General features: G+C 46.2%; 1 protein-coding gene across 1 annotated transcript; it reads left to right on the top strand.

The window, feature by feature from the left end:
• The first annotated feature begins 10,914 nt into the window (after positions 1–10,914).
• Positions 10,915–13,802, top strand: CFAP141 (cilia and flagella associated protein 141). Its single transcript, XM_077463362.1, has 5 exons — positions 10,915–11,057; positions 11,208–11,255; positions 12,413–12,453; positions 13,288–13,417; positions 13,498–13,802. The coding sequence occupies exons 1-5, from the start codon at positions 10,938–10,940 to the stop codon at positions 13,597–13,599; spliced, it is 441 nt and encodes a 146-aa protein (XP_077319488.1). The 5' UTR covers positions 10,915–10,937; the 3' UTR covers positions 13,600–13,802.
• Positions 13,803–14,463: the final 661 nt, after the last annotated feature.

Here is a 14,463-nt window from a genome sequence, read left to right as displayed (position 1 = left end):
TATTATACGGGAGTGACATCACCGCTCTCCAGATATAAGATATATTATACAGGAGTGACATCACCGCCCTCCAGATATAAGATATATTATACAGGAGTGACATCACCGCCCTCCAGAAATAAGATATATTATACGGGAGTGACATCACCGCTCTCCAGATATAAGATATATTATACGGGAGTGACATCACCGCTCTCCAGATATAAGATATATTATACGGGAGTGACATCACCGCTCTCCAGATATAAGATATATTATACAGGAGTGACATCACCGCTCTCCAGATATAAGATATATTATACAGGAGTGACATCACCGCTCTCCAGATATAAGATATATTATACGGGAGTGACATCACCGCTCTCCAGATATAAGATATATTATACGGGAGTGACATCACCGCTCTCCAGATATAAGATATATTATACAGGAGTGACATCACCGCCCTCCAGATATAAGATATATTATACAGGAGTGACATCACCGCCCTCCAGATATAAGATATATTATACGGGAGTGACATCACCGCTCTCCAGATATAAGATATATTATACGGGAGTGACATCACCGCTCTCCAGATATAAGATATATTATACAGGAGTGACATCACCGCTCTCCAGATATAAGATATATTATACAGGAGTGACATCACCGCCCTCCAGATATAAGATATATTATACAGGAGTGACATCACCGCCCTCCAGATATAAGATATATTATACGGGAGTGACATCACCGCTCTCCAGATATAAGATATATTATACGGGAGTGACATCACCGCTCTCCAGATATAAGATATATTATACAGGAGTGACATCACCGCCCTCCAGATATAAGATATATTATACGGGAGTGACATCACCGCTCTCCAGATATAAGATATATTATACGGGAGTGACATCACCGCTCTCCAGATATAAGATATATTATACAGGAGTGACATCACCGCCCTCCAGATATAAGATATATTATACAGGGGTGACATCACCGCCCTCCAGATATAAGATATATTATACAGGAGTGACATCACCGCCCTCCAGATATAAGATATATTATACAGGAGTGACATCACCGCCCTCCAGATATAAGATATATTATACAGGAGTGACATCACCGCTCTCCAGATATAAGATATATTATACGGGAGTGACATCACCGCACTCCAGATATAAGATATATTATACGGGAGTGACATCACCGCTCTCCAGATATAAGATATATTATACGGGAGTGACATCACCGCCCTCCAGATATAAGATATATTATACGGGAGTGACATCACCGCTCTCCAGATATAAGATATATAATACAGGAGTGACATCACCGCCCTCCAGATATAAGATATATAATACAGGAGTGACATCACCGCCCTCCAGATATAAGATATATTATAGAGGAGTGACATCACCGCTCTCCAGATATAAGATATATTATACAGAAGTGACATCACCGCTCTCCAGATATAAGATATATTATACAGAAGTGACATCACCGCTCTCCAGATATAAGATATATAATACAGGAGTGACATCACCGCTCTCCAGATATAAGATATATAATACAGGAGTGACATCACCGCCCTCCAGATATAAGATATATAATACAGGAGTGACATCACCGCTCTCCAGATATAAGATATATAATACAGGAGTGACATCACTGCTCTCCAGATATAAGATATATTATATAGGAGTGACATCACCGCCCTCCAGATATAAGATATATTATAGAGGAGTGACATCACCACTCTCCAGATATAAGATATATAATACAGGAGTGACATCACTGCTCTCCAGATATAAGATATATTATAGAGGAGTGACATCACCGCTCTCCAGATATAAGATATATTATATAGGAGTGACATCACCGCTCTCCAGATATAAGATATATTATACGGGAGTGACATCACCGCTCTCCAGATATAAGATATATTATACGGGAGTGACATCACCGCTCTCCAGATATAAGATATATTATACGGGAGTGACATCACCGCTCTCCAGATATAAGATATATTATACGGGAGTGACATCACCGCTCTCCAGATATAAGATATATTATACGGGAGTGACATCACCGCCCTCCAGATATAAGATATATTATACGGGAGTGACATCACCGCTCTCCAGATATAAGATATATTATACGGGAGTGACATCACCGCTCTCCAGATATAAGATATATTATACAGGAGTGACATCACCGCTCTCCAGATATAAGATATATTATACAGGAGTGACATCACCGCCCTCCAGATATAAGATATATTATACAGGAGTGACATCACCGCCCTCCAGATATAAGATATATTATACAGGAGTGACATCACCGCCCTCCAGATATAAGATATATTATACAGGAGTGACATCACCGCTCTCCAGATATAAGATATATTATACAGGAGTGACATCACCGCTCTCCAGATATAAGATATATTATACAGGAGTGACATCACCGCCCTCCAGATATAAGATATATTATACAGGAGTGACATCACCGCTCTCCAGATATAAGATATATTATACAGGAGTGACATCACCGCACTCCAGATATAAGATATATTATACAGGAGTGACATCACCGCCCTCCAGATATAAGATATATTATACAGGAGTGACATCACCGCCCTCCAGATATAAGATATATTATACAGGAGTGACATCACCGCTCTCCAGATATAAGATATATTATACAGGAGTGACATCACCGCACTCCAGATATAAGATATATTATACAGGAGTGACATCACCGCCCTCCAGATATAAGATATATTATACAGGAGTGACATCACCGCTCTCCAGATATAAGATATATTATACAGGAGTGACATCACCGCTCTCCAGATATAAGATATATTATACGGGAGTGACATCACCGCCCTCCAGATATAAGATATATTATACAGGAGTGACATCACCGCTCTCCAGATATAAGATATATTATACAGGAGTGACATCACCGCACTCCAGATATAAGATATATTATACAGGAGTGACATCACCGCTCTCCAGATATAAGATATATTATACAGGAGTGACATCACCGCTCTCCAGATATAAGATATATTATACGGGAGTGACATCACCGCCCTCCAGATATAAGATATATTATACAGGAGTGACATCACCGCACTCCAGATATAAGATATATTATACAGGAGTGACATCACCGCTCTCCAGATATAAGATATATTATACGGGAGTGACATCACCGCACTCCAGATATAAGATATATTATACAGGAGTGACATCACCGCTCTCCAGATATAAGATATATTATACGGGAGTGACATCACCGCTCTCCAGATATAAGATATATTATACGGGAGTGACATCACCGCTCTCCAGATATAAGATATATTATAGAGGAGTGACATCACCGCTCTCCAGATATAAGATATATTATACGGGAGTGACATCACCGCTCTCCAGATATAAGATATATTATACAGGAGTGACATCACCGCTCTCCAGATATAAGATATATTATACGGGAGTGACATCACCGCTCTCCAGATATAAGATATATTATACGGGAGTGACATCACCGCTCTCCAGATATAAGATATATTATATGGGAGTGACATCACCACTCTCCAGATATAAGATATATTATATGGGAGTGACATCACCGCTCTCCAGATATAAGATATATTATACAGGAGTGACATCACCGCTCTCCAGATATAAGATATATTATATGCCTTTTTAAAGAAGAACATTAAAGTTAACAGTGAAAAAAAGGGGGGGGAGGGAGAGAGAGGAGGGGGGGAGGAGAAAGGGCTGAAATCATTAATAATAATAGTTTTTCATGCATTCCTGAGGTTGTCTTTAAAATACATTTCCAAACTCCACTAAACTTGTATAAATGTGGAATATAAAAGCTGAAGGACGGATGTTATGGACCTTGCTTTGTGCACTGGTGGGCAGCCATGTTGGAACAGGAAGGGGCCGTCCCCCAAACTCCTCCCACAAAGTTGGGAGCATGAAATTGTCCAAAATGTCTTGGTATTCTGAGGCCTTAAGAGTTCCCATCACTGGAACTAAGGGGGCCAAACCCAACCCCTGAAAAACAACCCCCCCACACCATAATCCCCCCTCCCCCCACACCATAGTCCCCCCTCCCCCCTACACCATAATCCTCCTTGATTTGGACCAGTGCACAAAGCAAGGTCCATAAAGAGATGGATGAGCGAGTTTGGGGTGGAAGAACTTGACTGGCCTGCACAGAGTCCTGACCTAAAACACAACAGAACACTAGGGATGAGCTTCGTGTTCGACTCGAACATCGGTCGTTCGTGCGTTCGCCGAATTCCGAACGTTTGGGCCGTTCGCGGGAAAATTCGTGTGGCCCACAATGCACTGCGATGGCGCAATGCATTGCTGTCTCACGATTGGCCAAGCATGCACTGTGACCCCGCATGCTTGGCCAATCGCAGCGCCAGTAGCGGGAAGAGCAATGGTTGGCCACAGGCATCCTGCCTGTGGCCAATCATAGCTCAGACTGTGTAGTGCACGCCCCACACTATATAAAGCCGCCTTTCAGGCGGCCTCGTGTAGTGTTTGTTAGCATCTGAAGCAGTGGGTGTTCTGTGTACCTTCAACACAGTTACACACCAATCGTTTTTGGCTGATTTACTATCTTGCTCTTGTGTAGTGGTTACTGTCTGTGCCCTGACTGCAGTATACACCACTATATTCACCTCACCTATATAGCTAGTGATCTAGCTTTAATAATAGAGCTTGCAGTCAGTAGTGTTAGTGCGTGCTGTCTGCGTGCTCTGTACCCAGTACATACCACTATATACACCTACATAGCTGTTCTCTATTTGAGCCCGATTGTCATCTGCTGGAGTTATTGGAAGTTGTGTGTGCTTCCAGCACAGCACAGTATACATCTGTATATACCCCTTTAACTCTGCTGTTTTCTGGTTATTGTCTGCGTGCCCTGACCGCAGTATACACCGTGATATTCACCTCACCTATATAGCTAGAGGTCCATCTTTAACAATAGAGCTTGCAGTCAGCAGTGTCACTCAGGAGATAGTGCGTGCTGTCTGCGTGCTCTGTACCCAGTACATACCGCTATATCCACCTACATAGCTGTTCTGTATTTGGGCCCGATTGTCATCTGCGGGAGTTATTGGAAGTTGTGTGTGCTTCCAGCACAGCACAGTATACATCTGTATATACCCCTTTAACTCTGCTGTTCTATAAAAAAGGCATCTGCAGGAGTTAGTGGGTGTTGTGTGCCTCCAGCACAATATAAACTACCCAACTACTGTTTTACCCAACTCCCTTCAGGCCATTACCATGTCTGGAAGGCCAGCAAGGAGAGGCAGACAGGCGCGAGCTGATAAAAGAGGGCAAGCAGGCTCTGTGTCTAGAGACAACAGTGCTGGTCATGGACGCGGTGCATTGTCATCAGCACGTGGCCATGGGACACGCTTGTCCTTCTTTTCTGCAGCTGGACATGTTGAACCGCAACATGCCAACGACTTGGTAGAGTGGATGACCAAGCCCTCTTCATCCTCCTCATCCTCTCTCACCCAGTCTCAGGGTAGTAGAAAAGCAGCTGCCAACACATCGTCGTCCCTCCTCTCAATGTCATCATCAGTGACTCCTTCCCTAGACCCACCACGTCCTCCTGAGGAGTCTCCTGAACTCTTTGAGCACAGTGTTGGGTACATGCTCCAGGAGGATGCCCAGTGTTTGGTGGGCTCTGATGATGACACTCAGCTAGAGGAAGGCAGTAGCGTGAGCGCAGAGAGAGGGGATGCTCAAGAAGGACAGCAATCTGGCAGTCATGTTCCACAAGCTGCAGCATACTGCCAGGTTTGCTACAGAGATGAAGAGGGAGGGGATGATGAGGGCACTGACTCCACGTGGGTGCCTGGAAGGAGGGAGGAGGAGGAGGCACATGTCCAACGAGGCAGGATGCCCTCCGGGGGCCAGCTTAGGGGCAGCACACCGACTGAATCACACCGCAGAGCTCCGCCTGCGCAGAGCGCTTCCTCTGCGCGTTATTCTAAAAGTTCTTTGGTGTGGGCCTTTTTTGAGACGAGTGCATCAGATCGCACCGCTGCTATTTGCAACATATGTCTCAAGCGTATCTCGCGTGGCCAAAACATCAGTCGCTTGGGCACCACATGCTTGACCAGACATATGTTGACCTGCCATGCAGCTCGTTGGCAAGCGTACCTGAAAGACCCACACCAAAGAACAAAGCGGACCTCTCCTTGCTCCTCATCAGCTGGCATCTCCAACCCCACTAGACCTTCAGTCCTCTCTGAAACCTGCTCTGAGAGGAATGAAGGTGTAGAATTAGGTGTGTCACAGCCAAGTCCTTCCGGGAACTCTGCTAGTGGTACACCCACGTCCGATTATAGCAGGCAAATGTCCCTGCCCCAGCTGCTGGACCGGCGGAAGAAGTTTACTCCCAGCCATCCACATGCCCAGCGGTTGAATGCTAGCTTGGCTAAATTGCTAGCACTTCAACTGCTGCCTTTTCAGTTGGTAGACTCGGCCCCCTTCCGTGAGTTTGTACAATGTGCGGTTCCTCAGTGGCAGGTCCCAAACGCCACTTTTTCTCACGGAAGGCGATTCCGGCTCTCTACCGGCATGTGGAAGGCAATGTCCTTGCCTCGCTGGACAGGGCGGTCAGTGGTAAGGTGCATATTACCGCTGACTCATGGTCCAGCAGGCATGGACAGGGACGTTACCTGTCTTTCACGGCCCATTGGGTCACTCTGCTGGCTGCTGGGAAGGATGCAGGACAAGGTGCAGTAGTATTGGAGGTTGTTCCGCCACCACGCCTCCAAAATGCTACTATTGGTTGTGACACACCTCTCTCCTCCACCCCCTCCTCTTCTTCTTCCTCCATGGCCTCTTCCAGTGCTCTGTCCTCAGAACCAGCGGTGCTCCGTAGGCGTTGCAGGGGCTACGCAAGTACGCAGGCAAAACGATGCCATGCCGTGCTTGCGCTGGTTTGTTTGGGGGACAGGAGCCACACTGGGGCGGATGTTTTGTCAGCTCTGCAGGGGCAGGCCGAGAGGTGGTTGACGCCACGCCAGCTTAAGCCAGGAATGGTGGTTTGCGACAATGGCACCAACCTCCTCTCCGCCCTCCGACAGGGACAACTGACCCATGTGCCCTGTGTAGCTCACGTCCTTAACCTGGTGGTGCAGCGGTTCTTGGGCAGGTACCCGGCTTACAGGATGTCCTGAAACAGGCCAGGAGAGTCTGTGTGCATTTCCGCCGATCATTTAATGCCTGTGCTCGGCTGGCTGAGCTCCAAAAGGAGTTGAACCTGCCCAAGAACCGCCTTATATGTGACATGCCCACCAGATGGAACTCAACATTGGCCATGCTGCAGCGGCTGCACACGCAGCAGAGGGCCATCAATGAGTACCTGTGCGACTACGGCACCAGGACAGGGTTAGGGGAGCTTGGTTTTTTCTCACCACGCCAGTGGGGCATGATCAGGGATGCATGCACTGTCCTGTCACCGTTTGAGGAGGCCACAAGGATGGTGAGCAGTGACAGTGCATGCATCAGTGACACTATACCTCTTGTCCACCTCTTGGAGCATACGCTGCGTGGAATAATGGACAGGGCACTTGAGGCAGAACAGAGGCAGGAAGAGGAGGACTTCCTTGCCTCTCAAGGCCCCCTTTATCCAGACAGTGTTCCTGCTGTGCCACCCATCACACAGGAAGAGGGTGAGGAGGAGGAAGAGGAGGAGGAGGATGATTGTGTCAGCATGGAGGTGGAGGCTGGCACTCAGCATCAGCAGCAGCAGTCTTATAGGGATGATTTACAGTCCCAAGAAACACGTGGACTTGTACGTGGCTGGGAGGAGGTAGCTGCGGATCATGTTGTCCTTAGTGACCCAGAGGACTCCGGACCGAATGCCTCAGCTAACCTACGCTGCATGGCCTCCCTGATCCTGCAAAGCCTGCGGAAGGATCCTCGTATTCTTCGGATCAAGGAGAGGGACCATTACTGGCTGGCCACTCTCCTTGATCCACGGTACAAGGGTAAGGTTGCCGACCTTATCTTGCCATCGCAGAGGGAGCAGAGGATGAGACATCTCCGGGAGGCCTTGCAGAAAGCTCTGTGCAACGCGTTCCCAGAGACTGGGAGGTCACAAACTCCTGGTCCTGGACAACGTGTTGCTGAGGCATCAGTCAGAAGGAGCGGTGGAGAAGGTGGCCGTCTGACTGATGCTTTCAGACAATTTTTTAGTCCGCAGCCCCAAGGTATGATTGGTTCCAGCACCCATCGCCAGCGTCTAATTTACATGGTGCAGGAATACCTAGGGGCAAGGTCAGACTTGGACACCTTTCCCACTGAAAATCCTCTGGCTTACTGGGTCTTGAGGATGGATCACTGGCCAGAGCTTGCACAGTATGCAATTGAGCTACTGGCCTGTCCTGCATCCAGCGTTCTTTCGGAACGCACCTTCAGTGCTGCTGGTGGCTTCGTTACCGATCACAGGGTGCGCCTGTCCACCGAATCAGTTGATCGACTGACCTTCATCAAGATGAATCAGTCTTGGATCACCCACAGCTACCAAGCACCTGAAGCTGATGTAACCGAATAATTTTTTTTGAAATACCACATCCCTTCAAGACTGCCTATGCTGATGCTGAGTGACTGTCCTGTTATGTTGATTGTCTATCCTCTTCCTCCTCCGCTGATATGTTGGAAGAACATTTTTGGTTCTGGGTGATGCCAGCAGCCCAATTTTTCTGCCCCTGTTTAACAGGGGCGTTTAAGTACAATTTTTGATGCAATGCTTTGCAGCAGGGCTAATTCCTGCAAAAAAACTAGAGTATATGGCAGAGGTTGCAGTGTGATGGCACCAGTGCCTAAGGCCCAATTTTTCTGCCCCTGTTTAACAGGGGCGTTTAAGTACAATTTTTGATGCAATGCTTTGCAGCAGGGCTAATTCCTGCAATAAAACTAGAGTGTATGGCAGAGGTTGCAGTGTGATGGCACCAGTGCCTAAGGCCCAATTTTTCTGCCCCTGTTTAACAGGGCGTTTAAGTACAATTTTTGATGCAATGCTTTGCAGCAGGGCTAATTCCTGCAATAAAACTAGAGTGTATGGCAGAGGTTGCAGTGTGATGGCACCAGTGCCTAAGGCCCAATTTTTCTGCCCCTGTTTAACAGGGGCGTTTAAGTACAATTTTTGATGCAATGCTTTGCAGCAGGGCTAATTCCTGCAATAAAACTAGAGTGTATGGCAGAGGTTGCAGTGTGATGGCACCAGTGCCTAAGGCCCAATTTTTCTGCCCCTGTTTAACAGGGGCGTTTAAGTAAAATTTTTGATGCAATGCTTTGCAGCAGGGCTAATTCCTGCAAAAAAACTAGAGTGTATGGCAGAGGTTGCAATGTGATGGCACCAGTACCTAAGGCCCAATTTTTCTGCCCCTGTTTAACAGGGACATGTAATTACAATTCTTGATATAATATTTCACAGGAGGGCCCCTTCCTGTGCCCACCCAGAGTAACTGTGAGGACTTATAGTGTTGTGGCACCAGCACCACAACCACCAAAGGTCAATTTTTCTACCACTGTTCAACAATGGCATGTAATTACAATTCTTGATATAATCGTTCACAGCAGGGCGCTCCAGCGCCCACCAAGAGTCACTTTGAGGGCTTACAATGTTGTTGCAAAACCAACACCTTGTTCCGCCATTTCTGCAGAGCATATAGGGCAGGCCCCTACTTTCAAACATCCAACTTACAAACATCTCCTACTTGCAAACGGAAGGAGACAACAGCAAGTGAGATGAAAAAAGATGGACGACAAAACAAATTATACAGGGGTGATAACCCTTCCCTATGTTTTCCAAAAAGCTTAAAGATAGTTTTTTTGACTGGAGCTACACTTTAAAAATGTACCGGTTGAAAATGACAAACAGATTCAACTTAACACAACAAACCTACACAGTCCCTGTCTTGTTTGCACCGCCTGTATACTGCTGTTCTGAGTATATAGGGCCTGGGGGCCACACGCATTTCCTTTTTTTTAATATGGGTACGGGGTTCCCCTTAATGTGCGTACAAGACCCAAATAGGCTGGTAATGGGCAGGGAGGGCGAGTTTTAAATGGTGTTATTTCCGTTTAATGTCATTTTGTGCAGGGACTGTTCTAAACACGGGAAACACGTGGCACTTCACAGGCATACTACAGACACCCCCCAGGCACCATATTTAAAGGAATATTTCACTTTTTTTTTTCACTTTAATCGTCATTAAAATCAGTGCTCCCACCAAAACGGTAGTTTTTAAAACTTTTTTTTGCAGTGACCCATGTCCCCTGAGGCAGGAGGCAGGTCCCCAAACCCTTTTTAGCACACTATCTTGCATATTAGCCGTTAAAATTAGCACTTTCCAATTCGAACGTTCGAGTCCCATAGACTTCAATGGGGTTCTAACGTTCGTGCCGAACGCGGGGGTCGTTCGCAAGTTCTGGTGCGAACCGAACCGGGGGGTGTTCGGCTCATTCCTACAGAACACCTTTGGGATGAATTAGAGCGGAGACTGCGAGCCAGGCCTTCTCTTCCAACATCAGTGTCTGACCTCACAAATGCTCTTCTAGAAGAACGGTCAAACATTCCCTATAGACACATCTCCTAAAGTGAAGCTGTTATAGCTGCAAAGGGTTTGCCAACTCCATATTGAACCCTCCAGACTAAGACTGTGATGTCATTAAAGGTCATGTCTGTGTAAAGGCAGGCGTCCCAATACTTTTGGTAATATTTACGGGTTCAATACTGATTTTACCAGCTGTATATTATACAGAATGTGGGTTTCTTCATTGTGTTCGTAGACTGAATCTCAATAAAGCTGAAGCAAAAAAAAAAAAAAGAAAAGGGAAGGGAAGTGTTTGGGGAAATCTGAGGTTTTGTTTACGGTTTCCATGGTGACAGAGAGTTGGGAGGAAGTTGTTCATCAGATACAAAGTATCCAGAGACGTCTCTCCTGGGATTGGAGGATTGGGATCCTCTCTACTTATTATATAACAGATCCGGATGTGGAGGTGCGTTCTTATATATGTGTGTGTGTCCCTACTGACATGTTTCAGGCCCTGGGGGCTGAGAGAAGAGATGTTTAGGTATTGGGGGAGTGATCGGGGGGGGGGGGAGGGGAAGTCACTCCGATATATCACCATCACCTTCTCTTTCCACAGATAATGATCGCTACAAGGACCCTCCGAGAGACCCGGAGCACCACCCAGGTGAGGGGGAGGGGCAGAGAGAGCACCCCCAAATCATTCTCACCCAACCCCCCCCAAATCATTCTCACCCAACCCCCCCCCCCCAAATCATTCTCACCCAACCCCCCCCAAATCATTCTCACCCAACCCCCCCCAAATCATTCTCACCCAACCCCCCCAAATCATTCTCACCCCACCCCGCCCCCAAATCATTCTCACCCAACCCCCCCCAAATCATTCTCACCCATCCCCCCCCAAATCATTCTCACCCAACCCCCCCAAATCATTCTCACCCAACCCCCCCAAATCATTCTCACCCAACCCCCCCCAAATCATTCTCACCCAACCCCCCCCAAATCATTCTCACCCAACCCCCCCAAATCATTCTCACCCCACCCCCGCCCCCAAATCATTCTCACCCAACCCCCCAAATCATTCTCACCCCACCCCGCCCCCAAATCATTCTCACCCCACCCCGCCCCCAAATCATTCTCACCCAACCCCCCCCAAATCATTCTCACCCCACGCCGCCCCCCAATCATTCTCATCCAACCCCCCCAAATCATTCTCACCCCACCCCGCCCCCAAATCATTCTCACCCAACCCCCCCCCCCCAAATCATTCTCACCCAACCCCCCCCAAATCATTCTCACCCCACCCCGCCCCCAAATCATTCTCACCCAACCCCCCCAAATCATTCTCACCCACCCCCCCAAATCATTCTCACCCCACCCCGCCCCCCAAATCATTCTCACCCCACCCCGCCCCCAAATCATTCTCACCCAACCCCCCCAAATCATTCTCACCCCACCCCGCCCCCCCCAAATCATTCTCACCCAACCTCCCCCAAATCATTCTCATCCAACCCCCCCCCAAATCATTCTCACCCCACCCCGCCCCCAAATCATTCTCACCCAACCCCCCCAAATCCTTCTCACCCCGCCCCCAAATCATTCTCACCCAACCCCCCCCCAATCATTCTCACCCACCCCCCCCCCAAAATCATTCTCACCCCACCCCGCCCCCCAATCATTCTCACCCAACCCCCCCCAAATCATTTTCACCCAACCCCCCCCCAAATCATTCTCACCCCACCCCGCCCCCCAATCATTCTCACCCAACCCCCCCAAATCATTCTCACCCCACGCCCATTACTTATCTCTGTCCTTCTATTCTAGAGGAACGATCTTCTCCGCATAGCTGAGACCGAACTTCATCGGTAAGATGTCATCCCTGTATTATATATCTTATATCTGGAGGGCGGTGATGTCACTCCTCTATAATATATCTTATATCTGGAGGGCGGTGATGTCACTCCCGTATAATATATCTTATATCTGGAGGGCGGTGATGTCACTCCTCTATAATATATCTTATATCTGGAGAGCGGTGATGTCACTCCTCTATAATATATCTTATATCTGGAGAGTGGTGATGTCACTCCCGTATAATATATCTTATATCTGGAGAGCGGTGATGTCACTCCCGTATAATATATCTTATATCTGGAGAGCGGTGATGTCACTCCTGTATAATATATCTTATATCTGGAGAGTGGTGATGTCACTCCCGTATAATATATCTTATATCTGGAGAGCGGTGATGTCACTCCCGTATAATATATCTTATATCTGGAGAGCGGTGATGTCACTCCTGTATAATATATCTTATATCTGGAGAGCGGTGATGTCACTCCCGTATAATATATCTTATATCTGGAGGGCGGTGATGTCACTCCTGTATAATGTATCTTATATCTGGAGAGCAGTGATGTCACTCCTGTATAATATATCTTATATCTGGAGAGCGGTGATGTCACTCCCGTATAATATATCTTATATCTGGAGGGCGGTGATGTCACTCCTGTATAATGTATCTTATATCTGGAGAGCAGTGATGTCACTCCTGTATAATGTATCTTATATCTGGAGAGCAGTGATGTCACTCCTGTATAATGTATCTTATATCTGGAGAGCGGTGATGTCACTCCTGTACATTATAGTGATGAGATATCAGGCAGTGATGTAATAATCGTGTTTCTGGGATGGCGCAGGGAACGCGGGGAGCGGTATATGTCGGAGTGGAAGGAGGACGCTCGGGGGGTCAGTGCGGGTCGCATGCAGAGGAACCGCCTGGCACAGCAGTGTCGGGAGCTGAGGATGGCGGGGGCGGAGCTCCTCCTGGTAAGTGATCGGCTTTTCCTGGGCTGTCATTGGTCGGAGTTTCTCGGTCACCACAATGAGGGATGTCGTGTCTCTTTCAGACCCGCAGGGCGGCGCTACAACACCTATTAGATCGGGAGCATCGGCAGTACCAAGAAGAGCTGCAGAGCCTGGGCCGGACTTTCCACCAGCAGAGATTGTGAGTGGGGGTGGAGAAGATTGGGGGGGGTCACATGGTACCCCAATACCCGACATCAGACACCGAGTACCCCACTAATATCCACACATTCTGTGCACGAGAAAACGGCAACACGAGAATCCTGAAAGACACAAATCTTCTGGAACGGTGGATGTTTATTGTTGTTTGTTGTAAATAAAGTTTATTGAAATAAAAAAAAAAATCTTCCTTGGGGGTGTCACCGTTATCATCCGGACTTCACGTGATGGGAATTCCAGAATGTAAGCGTTGTCACCGGAACAGGAACAGAGGGGAAATCTTCCAATGGGGACGCAGAAATTTCCTCTCACTTCCTGTAGAGATTTCTCCCTGCAGCCCTTCTCCCTTCCTCTAGGGGTCCCGTCCCCCAATAATAATAAAATGTAAAATAAATACACACATAAATAAACATAATCAAAAATATTAAATAAATACAATAAATGCGTGTAATAATAAATTACTATATATATATATATATATATATATATATATATATATATATATATCTAAGAAAAATATATATAAATAAATAACCCTAACCTAGCCTCAATACTTTATATATTATTACATACTATTCATTTATTGTATTTATTTATTATTTTTATTTATTTGTGTTTATTAAAAAAAAAATATATATATATATATATATATATATATATATATATATATATATATATATATATATATATACACATACACATACACTATATATATATATATATATATATATATATATATATATATATATATATATACACATATATATACATATATACATATATATATATATATATATATATATATATATATATATATATATATATATACACATATATATACATATATACAT

Source organism: Lithobates pipiens, unplaced genomic scaffold, assembly GCF_037356315.1.
Source record: "Lithobates pipiens isolate NorthernLeopardFrog02 unplaced genomic scaffold, aLitPip1_a1.2 Scaffold_30, whole genome shotgun sequence".
Classification (NCBI taxonomy): domain Eukaryota; kingdom Metazoa; phylum Chordata; class Amphibia; order Anura; family Ranidae; genus Lithobates; species Lithobates pipiens.
This window is presented reverse-complemented; position numbering and strand designations above follow the sequence as displayed.

Excerpts from the sequence above, each read along its gene's own strand:
- CFAP141 (XM_077463362.1), top strand. The coding sequence starts at position 10,938 with ATGGTGACAGAGAGTTGGGAGGAAGTTGTTCATCAGATACAAAGTATC. Across the intron at positions 11,256-12,412 it reads AGACCCGGAGCACCACCCAG|AGGAACGATCTTCTCCGCAT; the intron begins GTGAGGGGGAGG and ends CTTCTATTCTAG. Across the intron at positions 13,418-13,497 it reads CGGGGGCGGAGCTCCTCCTG|ACCCGCAGGGCGGCGCTACA; the intron begins GTAAGTGATCGG and ends TGTCTCTTTCAG.